This window comes from Pyrus communis, chromosome 5, assembly GCF_041283825.1.
Source record: "Pyrus communis isolate YQ-2024b chromosome 5, ASM4128382v1, whole genome shotgun sequence".
Lineage (NCBI taxonomy): Eukaryota > Viridiplantae > Streptophyta > Magnoliopsida > Rosales > Rosaceae > Pyrus > Pyrus communis.
Genome location: NC_142569.1, coordinates 1151747 through 1170879, shown reverse-complemented (window position 1 = coordinate 1170879; position 19133 = coordinate 1151747). Strand labels below are relative to the sequence as shown.

Genomic DNA, 19133 nt, shown 5'->3' with positions numbered 1-19133 from the left:
AATAATATAATTCAAATTCGTCTTTGGCGAGAATCAAAGATCTCTAATGAGCAAATGAATAAGAATATCATTAGATCGTTGCACTAAATGGTAAAAAAAAGGACGGATGGATTTTGTACCAATAATTTGAAAAATGATTTGATTACTCATTGACATTTTTGCCCTTGCTTCGTTTTTTTATCTCTCCCTTACCAGAGAAAAATACAATAGACTCTCGCACTAACAAATGAAAAACCCATACCAATAAAAAAACCATCTCCTTCCTCGCCGAGTTCTTACTGCGGCAATGCAGCTTCAACTTCATTCCACTGATCTTGATTCACCGAAAACTTCTCCTTCATCTGCCCGATAACCTCCCTAGCCTCCGCCACCTTCGAAACCTTCACCAGTCCGTCCACGAGCAACTTCATGGTTCCGAAATTGGGAACCCAATTCTTCTCAATGCTCTCCTTCGCAAACTGCAATGCACTCTCAAACTCCCCACCTTTGCACAGGAAATACACGAGAGTGAAGTAGCAGTTCGCATCTGCCTTAAATCCGCGGTTCACCATGTTGGTGAACATCTTCTTCGCCTCGTCCAAGTTCCCTTCCTTGCAAAACCCATGAATCAGATGGCAAAATGTGACTGCATTCGGCTTCATCCCCCTCGAAAGCATCCCATCCAGCAACGCTTTTGCCTCGGCAGACTTCCTCAGTTTACACAAACTCTTGATCCTAATGTTGTAAGTGGAAAGGCCGGGCTGAAACCCGTGCTTCTCCATCAAATTCATCACCTTCCCAACGTCTTCAAACTTCATTTCGGTGTAAAACCCGGTGAGCAAATGCCCGAAAGTGTTGGCATCCGGCTTCACATTCTTCCTCTCCATCTCCGCCAGCACCGAGTAGGAGGAGCTGGTGGTGCCCGCCTCCGAGAACGCCTTGATCACGTAATTGTAAGTCTCCAAATCGGGCTGGATCCCGTAAATCTTCGGGAATTCGAGAAAAACCCGGTTCACCTCCTTGTAATTCCTGGCGAATATACAGGCGAGCAGCAACGCATTGAGCGTCTTGACGTTCCGAGGGATGCCCAATTCCTCGCAGCGCTCAAAGATGCGGACGGCGTGGTCGGGCATGTCGGCCTGGCCGTAGAGGATGATGGCGTGGGAGGCGAAGCGCTGCGTTTTGAGGTCGGGCCGGGAGGTGAAGAGGTCGTCGAGGAACTGGCGGATGAAGTCGTAGTGGTTGTCGTCGCGGAGGCGGTTGATGGCGACGGAGAAGGCGATGCGATCGAGGTGGGATTCGGGGGTTAGGGAGGCGGATTTGCAGATTTCAAGGATTTTGGAGGGGTCTTTCTCGGACTTGAGTTGGGCGATGGCGGTTCTGGTTTTGTCCTTGGAGGACAGTGGGGCCGCCGTGGAGAGGTGGCGGGCGTGGCGAAGGCGAGATAGAAGAGACATGGCTTCTAGAGAGAGAAATGGGGGCTGGCATCAGGGTTTTGCAGAGGGATTAGTGGATGGGGGCGACCGGAGTCGGACAGTGAGTGAGAAAATAGCACGTCATTAAAAAAAAAAAAAAAAAAAAAAGGAAATCGGGGTGAAGGGGTTTTGAACCCGACGTGAATCGAACACGCAACCTTCTGATCTGGAGTCAGACGCGCTACCATTGCGCCACGGATCCCCGGTTGATTGTTTTAGATATATCAAGAATTTATAAGGAATAGGATTCTCCCTATTCCGAATTTCTCATAGCTTCTTTCCCTCCGCCTCTATTTGAATTGTTACGATTAAGCCACGTCAATATAGTGTGTTGACTTTTATTATAAAAAGAGACAACAAAAGAAGTGTGAGAAGAGGTGAGGGAAAGAGAAGGGATTAGGAGAGGAAATAATCATACACCCATTTATAAACCTCATTAACGTTTAGTTTAGCAGGGGTTGTATGCCAAGCATTAAAGAAATTGAAAAAAAATCGAACCGAAGACTGAAGCGAAGCTGGAAAAAAAAAAAACTGAAAGAAAAAAAATCAAATTTGGTTTTGATTTAAGGGGTTCGAAAACCGAATTGAAACTAAAACCCCTTTAAAACGACGATGTTTTATATGTTAAACTTAATCCTAACTATACAACCCCTTCCAAACTCGATACCCAAACCTAGTTACCCGCCGTACCCTCTGCAGAACAAACCCTCCTCTTGTCGATGCCACACCTAACACAACACCTCCTCCTGTCGACGTCGCACCTAACATAACCCTCCTCCTCTCGACGTCGCACTTGACACCTCGTACACCTTGTTTGCCTTCTCCTCGCCCACACCGAACAGAACACCTCATCCTCTCGACGTCACAATTAAGCTAACCATGAGAGGTTTAATTATCGTTAACTTAATTGTGCTCTATGATCATTGATTATATTACTAGTAAAGTAGGAACTCAAAGGCACAAGATGTCGAACCAAACAAAATAAAATCACAAAAAAGTAGGTAACAATCGACACCACTATTATTACATATCATGTAAACACATGGGGTCGCGGCTGTCCTCTTCGTTTGTTGCGCTAGACTATCTCGGACTGGATTAGCTTCAAGGACTAAGCTGGACTGGCTTAGACTAGACTAAACTGGACTAACTTAGTGAAGCGTTTGGTGCAGTATTGGACTAAGAAGCTGGATAATAACAAATTATAATATTATATTATTTAATATATAAATTATTAATATTTTATTATGATCTTATCTTTTTCTTCATTTTTTCCTACCATTTCCTCGTTAAATTGGATGAAGTTAGCACCGCCAAAAAATTCATCACCATCCCTGGACCGAGATCTTAGCTTTGAATGCTCGAATCTGTCATGGATTTGAAGAAGCCCAAACAGGCCGAGACTTCGAGGCCATTTTCCAGCCACATTCGACCACATTTTGGCCTCGATTCAAGTAGAATCGTAATCTTGTCACTCCCAGCTTCAATTTGGTATATTTTGTATGAAAGTTGGTTGTGAAATGGATCTGAAAGAGAGTCGGAAAGTTAATGATTGATCTAGGTGACCGGAGATGACGAGGAGTCTGTCGAGAGTGGTCGTTGAGCATGACAAGGACGAGAAAGAGAAGATAGTCTTAGCTAGTCCCATGGTTATTGGGGGGTCTCGCTAAGACCTCTTAGTGAAGGGTTTTGTCCATGCTAGTCCCCTTTAGTCTCATTAATGTTAGTCCCAGCATGGAACAAACACAGTATTGGACTAATAGCTAGTCCAGTCCAGTCCAATCCAACTTAGTGAGGGCAAACAAACGCCCACAGTCTAGTTTTATATAGTAGGTCTTCGGAATGTGACAGCATCTAAGGGATTTGCAACCTTCAACAACCACGTAAGTAGATCATACCAGATGTCTTGGTTTTCAAATGAATAATTTACAATTTTCGTATTTATAAAGAATTGCAAGAAAAAAAGGCATCCAAATGTCACATGTGGGGATAGGACACATGTGTATTGAAATAATTTATTCTATTTTTATGCTTTTACTAACACGTAAAAAGTTTACTCCAATTTTTTATTTCTTATGTGGTTGATAACACTTGTATTGAAATGTCTCATGGATAAAAACATTGGTACGTTAATTTGTGAAATATCGATGGATATATAAATATTAGTTGTTTTAAATGGAAATGATGGAAATATAAAATGAAATTTTATTGAATGTAAATGTTGGTTTAAAGGAAATATAAGAGTTTCTCCGATTTGGAGTGAAGTTTCAACCCCCTTTTTTCCATATCTTTATTTGATTTTTCCAATCTTTTTAGAAAATATCTACGGTATCGAAGAAATTTAAAACATTGTTAACACATGTGTATTGAAATCATTTTAATTATTTGACTTCTGCTTTTACTAACATGTACAAAATCAAAACAAATACTCGTACTACAGTTCCATTTGTCCCATCATAATCTTTTACATTCAGGACTTCTCTTGTTGAGAATTCTTCGTTCTATGTAAATATACCGTAATTGTAAACGAAATACAAGATAAGATCAAAATTAAACTAAAATAGAAGTATTCAGTGCCATTGACCCATAATCCATCTATTAATAAATAAAATTAGGTAGCAAGTCGCTTCAATATGTTGAAGGACTAACATGTAATTGGTGGCATGATCGATACCCAAGTATACATATGGCTTATATGTATCTACTGACGTCCCTGAAGCTAAAGTCCGACAAGTTATTGTGTAGATGATATCGATGTCAAGGTCATGAAAGGGAAGGCAAACATTCGTCACGTACTTTTCTGCGCATTCACCGATTAATTCATACCCAAGAAACGGACATGCTTCCAAACCCATTTCCATTTCACCTTTCTCATTTTTCTTCTTTATCATTTATATGCTTTAATATTGTCCATTTTTCTTTTTTCTTTTTTTTTTGGAAAAAAAAAAGGTTACCAAAACCCATTTCCTTTTCACCTTTCTCATTTTTCTTCTTTATCATTTATATGCTTTAATATTGTCCATTTTTCTAATTTTTTTTTTTTTTTTGGAAAAAAAAAAGGTTACCAAATTGGTTATAAAATACTATTGGCAATCTGATAATGGTAATCTTGTTGAAGTATCAAGGAGGGCAAGTGTTGGGGTGGAAATTAAGCAAATCTTTTATTGAAGTATCAAACATAACATAAAGATACGTAGAACTTGAAACATTATGTTCAAAGTCAACTCTAAGATAGTGTTGACCCTAAAAATTACAAAACCTACGTGGCGCGCAGGCCGAGTAACTAATAAGCTAACTACGTCCTTCGGTCGAATGCGGGGCGTGCCAACTCGTCGGCCGAGTCTGGCCGAGGAGTAAAATTTGTTGATGTAGCTTTGAGCGCGTCGCTGACTTCTTTAACTTGCGATTGCGACCGAGGAAGGAACACTCTCGGTCTCTGGGTTCTACAGCCTGAAGACAAGGCTGCTAATTCTGCGGAGTTCACAAATCGTCCGAGCTCGATTCGGTCACTGTGATTATATTCGTGAGAGTATAAGCACGTCGAATCGAGACCAAGGTGTATGGGCACAAGTACTCGAACGTGATGTATGTCTTGATGGTAAACGTAGTTCGGCCGTCGGAATGCCGAACCCTGAAACTCACTTGTGAGTATCCAATCATAAAACCACTCGGCGACCAGTACGCCGAGCAATGTAATTCGTAACACCTAACTATGCCGAGAAGGCTAGCAAGGTGACCTCTGCCAACAAAGGTTCGAAAACCTTTCTCGACCGAGACTTGGATAGATAATCGGTCGACCTCGACGCAGTGCTGTTTATCCAAACTGAAGATGCTTCTCGGTCGGCTGATTCTGCGGCAGCAGTGCTGTTTATCCAAACTGAAGGTGCTCGCCGGGCGCTTCCACAGTGCTGTTTATCCAAACTGAAGGTGTGTCGGCAGGAAAAGAAAAGGAAAAAATCTCAAGGTGTTGAGAAGTTTTGCGCAGGGCAATTGGATGCTGATTTTTAAGGTCCTTTTCTGTTGCATGATTTCTTGTATTTATAGTGCCCCATCCCCTGAAACCGACTCCGATTTGGATTGGGAGTCTTTTTCCCAATTCGCCTCTTCCTCGAACAAACCTACTCCTACTGGGATTCTGAATTTTCCTTCTTTTCGGGACTTCATTCCTTGCTGGTCGAGAATCCTAATTGCACCAGGATTTCCTCGACCTTTCTATTTATCTGGATTACTTCTGATGGGATTTGGCCGACCCTGCCAGCTGGCCCGGGCCTTATTATTCGGCCTATAGTATTTATCATCCCCTTGGGCCGAGCACATCCTGCTGCTCGGCCCAGCAACAATATTTCGGGCCCAAACAGATAGTAAGATTTTGGGGGCTTGTCCAAAACTTGAGCTAAGGCCCTTAGGGGGTGTTTGTTCGCCCTCGTTAAAAGACTGGACAAAATTAAGGGTTAGTTCAGTCTCATGTTTGTTCCCAGCAAGGATTAGCTTTAGTGAGACTAGCTCTCACTCACCTCGACTAAAGGCAGGACTATCCGGTCTTAGCGAGTACCTCCGAAAACCATGGGACTAGCTAAAACCATCATTTCTCTCATCCTTGTCCTGCTCGACGACTACTCATGGCCACTCCTCGTGACCTCCGACTATACATTGCCGTTAACTTTCCAATATGACTATATCTTTCAAATACATTTCACAACCAATTTTCACATAAAAAATATACCAAAATGAAGCTGGGAGTGAGGGGATTCCGTTTCTAGCTGAATCGAGGCCAAAAGGTGGTCGGAGGTGGCCGGAAATTGACCCGGAAGTCTCGGCATGTTTGGGTTTCTTCGAATCTATGACAAATTTGAGCATGCAAAGTTTCGATATGTGTCCAGGGATGGAGAGCAGTTTGTTGGTGGTGCTAACCTCATCCAATTCGACAAGGTTTGGCCGGAAAACCTGCAACTCGTTGGAAAAAATGGAGATGTGAGGTTTTGTCGAATAACATAGAGCTAGAGCGAGGGAGAGATGAGAGAGAGACTGGAATCGAGAGGGAGAGGGAGTTGGACAGGAAAAAAAAGAGAGATAGAGACTGGAATTGAGATGTCTAATCTAGGATAAGGAAGGGTGGGATGGAGAAAGAAGAAAAAGAGGGAGATAAAGAGGGAAAGAATGACGGTGAAGGAAGGAAAAGAAGGGGGAAAATATAGGATAATAATAAAATATTAATATTTATTAATTAAATAATATAATATTATTTATCCTGCTTTTTAGTCCGACAGTGCACCAAACGCCTCATTAAGTTAGTCCAACTTAGTCTATTATAAACCAGTCCAGCTTAATCCCTCAAGTTAGTCCAATCTGAGATAGTTCGATGCAACAAACACATCCTTAAGGAACAAAAAATCTTGAGATTTTGGCCGTTGATTGGTGGGATTCAAATCCAAATTGCGGGTAGAAGCTAATTAGTGATTTCAGTATGTAATCATTGTACGGTAACATTTTGTGTGTTTATTATATAAAGTGTATTATTGAAGACCCTCTAAAATCAAGAATATTGTGTTGTAGCATAACTGTTGAATTGGTCTGTGTAGTGAAACAAAAACCAGCTCAAAACAGTGTGGCTCTCGGTTATAAGTGAAGAGATTAATTATAACAACGTTAATAATTTAATATCATACCTAAATAAAGGCAAGATTTGCATTGCATGGAGATAATTTACATTCGGAAATTGACTTTCGGAATTGGCGGAAAACAACCACACCGCGAACCGGCCACGCCACGTAAACCAGGCAAAGAAACTTCGCGCGACCCTTGATGTGAAATTACTATAATTTAGCTGACCAATCAACGGTTGTCTGGGATGGGACATGGGGATCCCACCGCATCAGCGAATCTGCTATTCGCATCACGTGGTTATCAGCTCAGCTACGTTTTTTCAAATTTTAATTCCCAAGTTTAGGCGCCCCATGCTTAAATTTCTTTGCCGGCCGATGATGATTTTTTCTGGATTATCTTTGTGAGGATATCGAAAATTCTTTAATCATATTCGTATATCGTGCAGTCAGTTTTTGTCAAGTATTGTTTATATTTAATTTTAACTAAAAAGTTTTATAATGATTTCTAACTGCACGATATACGATGAACATATGTAATTGGAGGATTCCCGATATCCTAACAAAGAGGATCCTCATTCAACTCCAACATATATGCCCATCTTATTTAAATTTGGACTAAGTTGAAATAAAAATTATGAAATTTCTGTTGAAATAATTAGAAAGAACTTGAAAATTTTGTGTAGATCGAAAATGAAATTGATCGACCAACTCAAATAGGAATTATTAGTAAAACTAAATCAATTGATCTTATTTAGCTGGTTATATTCAGAGGTCATTTTGCGAACATGACTGATATTTTATTTTATTGACTTTGTATGATATCATTTTCACATGGAGGCTTTCATGTACAATTTTCTTTGTGTATTTAACCTATTTATTTATTAAAAAAATTAAACCATACAAATTGGATGGTGATAATAAAAGAAAAATAGTAACTTGTGGAACTGGGTGTATATGTTGTCCTTTCTTTTGGGCATACATTAGATGCAATTTTTTTTCTTCTCAAAACAATAATCTGAACGAGTTCTTCAGTTATGAAAACAGAATCAAATTCAAACGCGTTGCTTTGATCAATTGACATGATTAACATGTACATAAATTTTTATTTCACACGTTTGTACGTACAGTAAAATAATTATATATTTTAACTGACATGTAAAAAAAAAAAGTGTAAATGTCTTTTAATTATCTAACCTGATCCACGTCGATATTTGCGACAAAAAAAATCAAACAAAGAGACAAGTAACTCCTCCTCGTGAATAGGTTTCGTTTTCCCATAATTTAGGACAGAAAGAAGCAGTTCATTTTTTAAACGTCCCTAATTGAGCAGTCCACATAATAAAGCACAAATAAGCCAGAAAATAGAGAGAAAAAAAATCAAAAAAATTAAAGGGAAAGGGATCCTCCCCATCTCTTCTTCTTAATGTACCAAATCAGAATATTCGGACTGTTAAAATTTGAACTAATAGTTGAAGTTATTATAACTTTTAAAATGAGCTCTTATTTGTAATCATTATATCAAATTTCAATGGCACGAATTTTTTAATTTTATGGATTAAAGGGAAGAGATCAGCAGATATGTTTTCCAAATAAAATAAAGCTCAGAAAGAGAGAGAAAGGATAAGACGGGGCGGCCATAGTAACAAGAGAGAGAGAGAGCGCGCGCACAACTTTACAACCACCACCGCTTTCAACGCAATCGAATTATTTTAGAGAGAGAGAGTCGTCAGCGTGGAAGCTTAGGTGAGAGACGCCGAAATCCCCAGAAAGCCCTCGCTCTCTCCGTCTCTCTTGGACCGTCTGGTAGGGGCAGTACTGGTAGAATACTCTTCCCTCCATCTTCCTCTCTCTCTGAGCTGAGCCGTGCCGTTTTACGACTTGAGTTTCTTCTGCTCTTTGCTTCTCAAGCGTTTTGACCTTGGCTCGCTCTCTGAGCTTCTCGCGCTTTCGGAGGAGCTCCGCTGCAAAATGACGAGAATGCCACTGCCATTGCTGAGCTCTGCGCCCATGGAGGCTGTCTCCATGCTCTTCAATTGGTGGGACGAGATCAACGAGTCCTCCCGGTGGCAGGACGGCTTCTTCTACGCTCTCTGCGCCTCCTACGCCCTCGTCTCTTCCGTCGCTCTGGTATCTCCCTCTCTTACTTTCTATCTCTCTCTAACTTCATGTGTTTAGTGCATCTGATTCGATTTCATGCTTCTTAGTGGTTAATTAATCGCTGATTTTCTATGAATTCGAGTAGCGTTTCGAGATCGGAGCTCTCAGCAAACCGAAAATTATATGATTATTCCAAAATTTCTTCAAACAGTTATTGATTGCAACACATGAGTCAGTGGCGCAAGGAGGTGCGGCCGCACCTCCGGTCGCCGGAATCCGTTCCTATTCAGTTCAAATTTGGATTAATCGAGTGCGAAAAGCTGTCTCCGTTGATGCACGAAAGTAGCAGGATTCAGTCCATTTCAAAAGTTACTAAAATTCTAGGTGTTCATAGAGAAATTTGTGAAATGGTGCTAAGTAGAGTGATTGTGTTTGTGATGCACAGTTTCAACTAATAAGGATTGAATTGAGAGTGCCAGAATACGGGTGGACGACGCAGAAGGTTTTTCATCTCATGAACTTCATTGTTAACGGAGGTGATTCCCGGTGCCTTACTGCCTTTCGGAGTCTCTCTTGGTATTATTTCCCTTTGATTGTGAATTTGAATTGTTTTGGTGTTGATATTGATGTTGCAGTACGAGCAATTGTATTCGGATTTCACGGCCAAGTGTTTCAGTTGCACCCGAGGGTTAGTCTTGTGTAGTTTCAATCACTTCACATCGTAAACCTACCACCCCTGTATGCTACTTGACAGTTGTAATCGCTTTTGAAATGTATGCTAAAATTTGGCAGCTGGGTCTTGAACCAGGTACTAATATTGGTCTTGTTGGATCTTCCTGGGCTGCTATTTTTCTCTACGTACACACTTCTTGTCCTCTTTTGGGCGGAGATTTATCACCAGGTAAAAGCATGTTCTTAAATCTTTGCATGCTATTGGTATCTGTTTTCTGTTATTTGTAGGCCAGACTTCAATTCTACTGAGGTGTACAAACGTTGAGTGCGGTTGTTTCTTTTAACGAATTTAGATTTCTGACTTCTTTTCTTACTATCATTGAACAGGCAAGAAGTTTACCAACAGATAAGCTGAGGATTGTTTATATATCAGTCAACGCTATCATGTACTTTATACAGGTGCACTCCATTTTCCCTTTCTTCATGCTTAATTCGTTGCATGGTTTCTCTAGAGAACATAACATAACATGTTTTGTATACAACATTGCCACTACTGAGAGTATTACTTGCATAAGCAGCCGGGTCACCTTCCAATTATTCGTTCTTTGCTAATCTCCTTGATCTTAGGTTTCTTTAAACCGTATAATTATTAGCTTCATCCTGCATGTTCTTTCTCAGTAAGTTTTGTGGGAAAAAGTTCTACAACTGTTAAAAGAGTAGGGTTGGGTCTCCTAGGTTGTCCTTTTTTTTTCTTTTTTTTTTTCCACCCATTTTGTTGCTAGGTTACATAGAAGAAAGTTATCTTTCGGGTTTTCCTATTTGATGTACGATTTGTAGTGTTTTGTAACCTGGAATGGCACATAATTGTTCATATTTAACTTCTTGTACTAGACACAAATTTTAATTTACCTTATGAATAATGTGGTTTTGTCTTCAGGTTTGCATCTGGATATACCTCTGGATGGACGACAACAGTGTCGTTGAGTTCATTGGAAAGATATTCATTGCAGGTAAGGCCTCTTCCGAGTCATGCTATAGGTTTCACAAGGCCCCTGTTATTGAGAATGACTCTTTTTGGCATCTCATAGAGCTGGTTTGATATTGTTGTGCTTTGAAAAAAAACTGCTTCTGCTGTGCTGTGAGAATAAGTAGTTGTGAAATAAAGCAGCACAATGTTTGGTAAACATTTTTGTAAAAGTGCTTTTGAAAAAAAAAAAAAAACAGTATTGTAGTGTTTGATAAACTTTTATGTAAAAGTGCTTTTGAAAAAAAAAGTAAAAAAGCAGTATTATAGTGTTTGATAAACTTTTATGTAAAACAGATGTGAAAAAAAGCTGGTTTTTCAAAGCTGGGTTTTGCAGCTTTGTGTTTTTGGCTTTTTTTCACCCAAAACTGTGAAAAAAAGCTGAAGCTGAATGTTTACCAAACATAAAAAAGCTCGCTTTTTTTTATAGCCACTTTTTTCAGAATCACCTCAGTACCAAACTAGGGCATAGTCTTATGGATCTGGTCATTGCTTCTCTTGTTTAATAAGCATACTCATTATATTGTACCTATTTTGTTCCAGTCGTGTCATTTGTGGCTGCACTAGGCTTCTTGATATACGGAGGAAGGTTAGTGTTCTGCATCGTATTTAAAGTATATGGAGCTTTGTCTGTTCTGTGTTTGTGCCCATGCATTTGTAATGGGTGGATTATTATCAACAATTTGTTCAGGTTATTTTTCATGCTGAGACGCTTCCCAATTGAATCTAAAGGGAGAAGGAAGAAACTTCATGAGGTTTGTGTCTTGCATTACATTTCGTCTATCAGATTAGAAGACCTGATTGCTAAATCGATGGCATTCAATCTTCTTGGCTAGATTTATTCGCTGCTTTGTTGTGTAATGTTGTTTCGCAAAGTTTACCCTTAAGAATACAACACACATACAAAACACATAAACGGGAGTATTTTGTACTATCCATCTTGATGTAATACCATTGTAATTGCTTGCAAATATTTTTTGTTCGGAGAATCTCCTTTAAGCGTTGTGAGTTTCATGTAGATCAAGTTTTTGTGGTTCTGAAAGAAAGAGAAAATATGGGCGAACAAATTGTTCTGTTAAGACTTGTTCTATTGACTAACAAGTTGGTGATATTGCAGGTCGGATCCGTTACAGCCATATGTTTCACCTGCTTTCTCATAAGATGCTTTGTGGTAAGGTTCAAACCATTCTAATGCGGTAGTAATTTGAAGAACCCTTATCTTGCATTCTTATAGAAGAATAGTTAACGTTCCAGTTTCTTGCGCAATTTACTTCCCAAAACGAAAACCCAAAAGAGCTATAAAATTTCTTCATCAGTTACTCTAGGACTCATCTGAGGCTATAGGGGTTGGATTAACATTTCTGATTCCAGTATCGTCTTTTGAACATAGACCCAAATGATGATCGTCATAAGACTACTGCTTTCTTGTTTTGCTTTATGAGGTCGTGCTTTCATCCTCATATATTAAGTTTGCTGGGAGTTTCATCAACTTGGTTCAAAATGTAGGTTGTCTTATCGGCTTTTGATGCAGACGCATCACTTGATGTTTTGGATCATCCGGTTTTGAACGTGATCTACTACATGGTAGTCTACTTAGCTTGTTTATTTACAGAGCTAATTTTCCTTTCTTATTCTTCAAACTCTTCCTACTTTTCGCCTTTAAAATTTGAACCATCTGTCCTCTGCAGCTGGTTGAGATCCTGCCTTCAGCACTAGTCCTTTACATCTTGCGCAAACTGCCCCCCAAGAGGGTATCGGCTCAGTATCATCCGATCCGTTAGCACAATTCACCTTTATTCTTTATGTTATTTTTGCCCCCCTAGAATTATTCTTTGCGGATTTGGAGTTTGGTGGAGTTTGGTGCAAATGAAAGTGAGCGGCGGAGAGGAAAGCTAGAAAAACAGTCCAGATGTAGAATTCCGGCGTGGCTCATGCTGCCGGCAATTTTTTTTAGACGTATGTATATTACACATCTCTCTAGAGCTAGCCAAGGGAAGATAATTGAATCAATTCCATGGTTATTTTGACAGTTAGTGGTTTATTCGATCGACGTTGTGATGGAAAGGAAATGTTCATGTAATTTTATTATTGTAGGTTGTGTTTCTATTTGTTTTTAGGGTTACACTTACACATCACGGTTATGTTGAAGCTCAAGTGATTTGTTTTCTTTGCCCCCAGTAGACAATTGATTTGTAATAATAAAAGCAGATCGTTTTTTTTTTTTTTTTTATTTATTTATTATCATGGATTCATGCTATGTTTTTGATAAACTACCACCGCTAATTGCATATGACGCAGCATCTTGGCTCGTTTGGAATTGCTTCTGAAATGGCAAGAAGTGTTTTGTCAATCAAAAGTGCTTACCGTGGTATTTGGTATAAAAACACCTACATTGGGCACTTCCACATGCTTTTTCATGATGCACTTAATCTCAACATGGTTGTAGGTAAAACGCTTATGGACAGAAGCACTTCATGTAGTAGCAACCATAAACGAACTCGTGGTAACGGGAGAATAAGTAGTATAAGATGTGCATATTATCGAAGAAACTATATTAGATCGCAACTACAGAGAAAAGAGACTTTTGATTGCACATTGACAAGCTTTCAACTGTAACAAAATACTCAAGAAAAAACTATTAGCATATCAGTGAAGATCTTTCCATATATTACAGAGCCGAAAATTCATCCTAAATGCCGGATAAATATCCCAAAAGCTATAACCCTCATCAACCTGGCTTTCCCAGAGATCTGATTAATCTTGGTGAAGTTCCTCCACGGGTGGTGGTGCAAATCTCACATTTCCTGGTCGTGCCACCACAACAGGGTCATCCGCAAACAGTGCTTTGATAAACGAAGGGGTTCTCAAGGGCCGGCGACCTGTCATTCGTGGGTAAACATCTTCCAGAAAGTAATAGGCATGACCGGCAATCATTCCCTGATTCAAACCAATAAACATACAGAGAAAGGATTAGTGGATGAAAACCCCGAAACCTTAAAGAATCATTGTATAACTGGTGCAGCAGATTCATAAACGATTTGTGCATGAATTAACACACTGATTTTGAAACTATCAGTATACAACGTTATACACAGTCAGTAAGTTGAGATGCTCAATTGATATATCAAATCAGTGCAAAGTCTTAGAAGAGATAACCAACCAAAAGATCCACCCAAGGGCTAGCTCCAACAAAGACAGAGAACGTCAGAAGAACCTGGAGGAAAAACGAAACAGACATTAAACCATAGCCAAGGATGCAAGGGTTACTCATCATATCTGAATCGTTTTCAGGAGGACTTGTCTTAAGATAAACATCAAGAGATTAATACCAACGACAACGAGATATATGTTAACAGAAGTCAATAAAGGAAATATTAAGATTACTGACCCAAGGTAGGTAAGCTGCTGTGAAGGTAAAGAGGCCCAAGAAGCTCATATGAATGAATGGATTTTGCTTGCTCCAAACGTAGACCTGTAAAACAGGAATGCATAAGAGTTCTAGAAACAAAACAAACATACCAAACTTTGGAAACAAATCCATTGAAACCCAACAAAGAAAATGTATCGAACCATCATGAATGTTAGCGAGTTGCTGAGGAATATAATCTTTGCAAACGACTCAGACAAATGAGGTATCATCCCTCCAACCAGAACTATCCCAGTCAACACAGTGGCACCAAATATGAGCATGTAAAAGAAATCAGCAGTCCGTCCTCGGAAAGAGTTCTCTTCGAGAAGCTTGCAGTACCGAGCAAGAAAGAACATGTGGAACATGAAATCCAAGTCTGGCAATGCCGAAATATAAAACCATGTTAGGAAAAAACAACCAGTGACAACTAAACGACACGAATTTCCACCCCTACAAATGGAAGCATTTTAAAAGTGGACAGCAGCAATTACCCATTTTCCGGAAGTAAAGGAAATTAGTAACGAGGCGCCAGAACTGATACTGCTTGACCACTAGATTAGGGTTCAAGTACAGATTGTGAGGAGAAATTATCTGCAAAAGTTTTACCATTTGAACGGAGAAAGCCATCAGTCAACAAAGAGAAAGAAGTAGCTATAATAACTACATAAAACCTTCCAAACTTCCAACAAATCCTATCAAGCATGAAAATTCAACAGAGAACAAACTAACATTTACGAAATCCAGAACAAAAATTAGAGAAAAAAATAAAACTAATGCCAGAATTTAACCCAGCTGACAGATTTTAAGCTCCATCAAAGAACTAGATAACACTAATTCACAATTAAAAATCTACATAAACGCAATATTTTCAAAACAATCATTCCTAAACAAATTTGCAAAACCCATAACATTCAGCTGCCCAAGTAAAAATCAAAGCAATAACAAACAAATTTCCAAACTTGAGCCAAACCCCAATTGAAATTGGACAAAATCAGAAGACCTCATTTGCACTGAACCAACAGGGACGATTCTAGAGCGAGAAAGATTGAAAATTTTCAATGAGAGAGAGAGAGAGGCATACGTCGAGGGAGCAACCGATGTTGGTGACAACAGCTGCTGTGAGGTACGAGCGGGTAATGACAGGCATCTGCTTGTACCATTCTTCGACTGCCTGAGCCATGATTACGCAATCAAATTACAGCTCGAAGCAAAATCTGACCAATTTTTTGAGGGTTTGGAAATTTTGCAGAGAAAAGATTTTGAGATGCGAAGAGAAGATAAGTCTCGAGAGACGGATTTGTGCCTCTCGCCTGAACTGGGGAATGACAGATGCAGAACCAATCAGAGAGCGAGTGACTGCCACGAACCAACCAGCTTGTTTCTCTCCGGTTGGATTCGAAGGCGCTTATTCGATACTATTTGGACTCTTCAGTTTTTGGGCTCACAGGCCCATGGGCCGCATAAATTGGAATCATCTTTGTTTTTGTTGGAATTTTTTTTTTTTTTAACAAACGAGAATATCTATACTAAGAGGAGGAGGTGTGCTTAGCCTCACAATAGACTAGTAATAATGTGATTTAAATTCACGTTTGGCAAGAATCGAACCTAAGACCTCTTAATTACAAGTGAAAAGGAATACCACTAGACCGTAGTACTAAGTGACTGTTGGAATTTTTGATTTTGTCAATAGTTAGGTCGGGTTCCAAAAGGAAAGGGAAAAAGAGGTGGGGAAGTTTCGAATCCGGTTGAGGAGCGTTACTATAGAACCTGATTTTCTCAATGGCACTAGCCCTCCTATATACTTTCAACAGAAAAATTGATTGGGTTAATAGTACTACTATTGTCGTAAGTGATCGGTCTAGTTCTCTATTGGTCGGTTTACAAAAGCTCAAAACCGTAATTAAACTAAATATTTAGGGCTTATTTAAAAGTGATTTGAAAATGACTTAAAGTGCCTGTAGATAAAATGTTTTTTAGTTCTAATAACACTTAAAGTGCTTCTTAGAAAAATCACCAGCTACGTGCTTCTTCCAAGAAGCACTTCAAATGCTTTTTCAAGTTTCACTTATATTTTTAGTAAAGATTTTTTCTAAAAATATTTTCATAAAAAAACATTTTCAGTCATTTTAAAATTCAAACCAACCCTTAGTAATTTGCATTCTTTATGGTGTTCCTGCTTCTCCGTTATTGGGCTCGATGTCCATTGGGCTTCTTCGGGCGTTGAACGACGTTAGGGTTGGTTTGGTAATTCGGTTATGTGAATCACGTGCGACTAGTGGCAGGGCAAATTGTTGAGTTCCGCAACCACAATCTGTAAAAAGTACTTTGGTTGGTTAGGATCTAATGCGGTCACGACAATTTGCCGGAGTTACAACTGGGCCGTTGGGGTCATGATTACATAGTGGTTGATGCACCTCACATTGAATGTTGACGTACGGAAATGCATGTGATGAGTTCATTTGATAATCTTTTCGTTTTTGTTTTTTATTTTTATTTTTTTAATAAAATTGATTGGAAATGGAGTAGGAAAGAAGGGACGAAAAAGAGTTTTTAGATTTTAGCTTTTATTTTATGAAAAATGTTTTAAAACTTTGAGTTTTAATGATAAGAACAAAATAGAGGATAAAGTGAATAGTACCATGATTGACTTTTTAATATAAAAATATGATTTTTCGTTAAAATGAACAGTACCGAAAATTTTTCGTTAAACTTTCTTTTATTTTATGGAAGCCATTGAATTTTTTAGGGTTGATCGCCCACTTTCAAGAGAATTCATCCAAAAACTCCTTTTATCTCATACTAACAATATAAATTTTGTTTATTTTAACCTTAGCACATGGATAGTGGCTTTCCTCAACTTTAACTTTTTGTCTTCTTTTTTTTTTTTTTTTTTTAAATAATAAAATTAAAAACCTTCCTCTCGTGATTAGAATTTTTCCCTTCAATTTATGCATTGTGAATTTAAACTTTTTTTTTTTTTTTTTGGACAACCCAATTTCCCGATTATTTGTCGGTAACGCAAACAACACAACGTCACCAAAATATTCAGGTAATTGGACGAGACAACGCGACCACTATATCCTCCAAGTCCTTTTCAGTTGTCAATTTGAAGGCACCTAATCTTGTGGTCCTTCCAAGAGACTAGATTTTGGAAAATATCTAACCTCATTACTTCGACCCCAACACATAATCCCATGAACCGTCTTTTCTTCTCGTGACTTGCACATTTCCTCTCTATTTTTGTTAATAGGTATTCCCACAACTTCGAGCCGGAAGGGTTTATACGTAGTATCTAACTGTCAGTTGTCACAAATATAAATTTACGTATGACAGATCGTGCACCAACGAAAACTGCTAACAACGAGACTCGAATCTTGGTGGGGTGAGACATAAAGCAAAGACCTTACAATTTAAGTCAATTTTTGCGCCAATATTATAAAACATGGCGGCAAAATATAATGTGATAAAAAATCTATAAAGAGTCTCACTTTTAACAAAGTCTCTGTAACATTTCTTGTAATCTAATATCATTTGTCATAAGACACGATAGTCAAAGTTTCACCTAAACCGGTAAGGAAGTGGGACTTGGCTCAAAATGATATAGTAACTCATCATTCTACTAAATCCAATTTGTAGCAAACCAAAAAAAAATTAGGCAAAAACCAATTAAATAAAACATCATTAAACATAACTTCAAATGGCAAGAAATTAAAGATAAACCAACAGAACATAGTCTAAACATTTGTACAATAATGTCACAACTCAAATCAAGCACAATCCGCCAATGCTTAGAATAATTAAAAGAAAAAAAAGTAGAATCCCAACAACTAAATTATATTATCTTTAAATAATCTTATTTGAAATTAAGCAGCCCTTGCAAGAACTTGAAGCCTCTCTGGCACATCAGCTGGCTCAATGAAGAAAGCCCTCCTCAAAGATCTCGGCACTGTGACCGTCAACACTCCGTCTTCGTATCTGGCTGAAATCCGTTCGATATCGGCCTCAGCCGGAATCAGGAATTTCCTCATGAAGGTCCTGCTAGGCTGCTCTGTGGACTCCTCCTCCTCCTCTTCAAGCCTCTGTGTTCGAATTATGAGGTATACGGAGTCCTCCACTTGTACTTTTATCTCCTCTTTCCTCACACCTGCTCATATGTCACGTATAACAACCACCGTGTTACCGAAAAAAAGTGCGTGAAAATCACTTTCCAAAAAAAGAGGGACAAAACAAAAAACCAACAGAAGAAAAATTGGGTGGAATAATAAATTGGTAAGTTGTCAAAATATAAACAACTTCCCTTCATACAAAGTGGAAGCCACTGTTGTGATTTCCCAAGCGAATCTCAAACTGTCACATTAGACGGATAAAACAACGTGATTGTGTGTGATTCGCTTGAGATATGGCCACAATCCGGCATCATGTAGGTAAGTTTCTCTCATAAACTAAGAGGGAGAGTTAAAATTACCGGGGAGGTCAACGGAGAAAATGTGAGACTCAGGGGTCTCAGTCCAGTGCACATAGTTTTCTGGTGCCAAATGATATGGGTAGATGAGGTGAGAAGGGAAGAAATATTGGTAATGGTGCAAGGCTGGGATCTCCATTAGCTGCTTTAATTTACAAAAGCCAACAAAGGAGTGCTTTTGAGCCAACAAGAGGAAGTGCTTTTGCAAAAAGTTAAAAAGTCTGCAATCCTAAAATGGGATGAATGGGGAAGGAGGAGGCGGCTTAATAGGGAGGGAAGGTCGGTGGTTGGTTGGCTTTTATGGAAAAGGTTATGGAAAAGGATCCAGCGTACATTATGCGGCCAGTTTTCGTTAGGTAATATTTATATTTAATTTTAACATTTAAATTTTAGAATGATTTCTGACTGCACGATA

At 38.9% G+C, this 19133-nt stretch overlaps 4 protein-coding genes and 1 non-coding gene across 6 annotated transcripts; 1 reads left to right on the top strand and 4 right to left on the bottom strand.

Annotated features, from left to right (window-relative positions):
• Nucleotides 1–91: 91 nt before the first annotated feature.
• LOC137726569 (pentatricopeptide repeat-containing protein At1g11630, mitochondrial-like) lies at nucleotides 92–1652 on the bottom strand. The gene has a single exon (XM_068465504.2). It carries the CDS (start codon nucleotides 1434–1436, stop codon nucleotides 276–278), a length of 1161 nt encoding a protein of 386 aa, XP_068321605.2. The 5' UTR covers nucleotides 1437–1652; the 3' UTR covers nucleotides 92–275.
• TRNAW-CCA (transfer RNA tryptophan (anticodon CCA)) lies at nucleotides 1585–1656 on the bottom strand. Its single transcript has one exon. It is a non-coding gene; the product is annotated as a tRNA-Trp (tRNA).
• A 7020-nt stretch (nucleotides 1657–8676) lies between these two features.
• Nucleotides 8677–13068, top strand: LOC137725571 (tobamovirus multiplication protein 1). Of its 2 annotated transcripts, none has more exons than XM_068464300.2 (11): nucleotides 8677–9181; nucleotides 9597–9687; nucleotides 9787–9839; nucleotides 9960–10052; nucleotides 10211–10282; nucleotides 10761–10833; nucleotides 11391–11436; nucleotides 11539–11602; nucleotides 11965–12018; nucleotides 12354–12431; nucleotides 12536–13068. In XM_068464300.2, the coding sequence occupies exons 1-11, from the start codon at nucleotides 9023–9025 to the stop codon at nucleotides 12626–12628; spliced, it is 876 nt and encodes a 291-aa protein (XP_068320401.2). In that variant the 5' UTR covers nucleotides 8677–9022; the 3' UTR covers nucleotides 12629–13068. The 2 variants fall into 2 exon arrangements, with proteins under 2 accessions (XP_068320401.2, XP_088549710.1); XM_088693584.1 differs by having other exon boundaries at nucleotides 9297–9687.
• Nucleotides 13069–13413: 345 nt separating this feature from the next.
• LOC137725572 (derlin-2.2) lies at nucleotides 13414–15554 on the bottom strand. The gene is made up of 6 exons (XM_068464301.2): nucleotides 15338–15554; nucleotides 14748–14847; nucleotides 14418–14632; nucleotides 14236–14319; nucleotides 14008–14061; nucleotides 13414–13784 (listed from the first exon to the last, which is right to left on the bottom strand). Exons 1-6 carry the CDS (start codon nucleotides 15434–15436, stop codon nucleotides 13602–13604), a joined length of 735 nt encoding a protein of 244 aa, XP_068320402.1. The 5' UTR covers nucleotides 15437–15554; the 3' UTR covers nucleotides 13414–13601.
• A 2368-nt stretch (nucleotides 15555–17922) lies between these two features.
• LOC137723769 (15.4 kDa class V heat shock protein-like) lies at nucleotides 17923–18968 on the bottom strand. The gene is made up of 2 exons (XM_068462963.2): nucleotides 18722–18968; nucleotides 17923–18400 (listed from the first exon to the last, which is right to left on the bottom strand). The coding sequence occupies exons 1-2, from the start codon at nucleotides 18855–18857 to the stop codon at nucleotides 18120–18122; spliced, it is 417 nt and encodes a 138-aa protein (XP_068319064.2). The 5' UTR covers nucleotides 18858–18968; the 3' UTR covers nucleotides 17923–18119.
• Nucleotides 18969–19133: the final 165 nt, after the last annotated feature.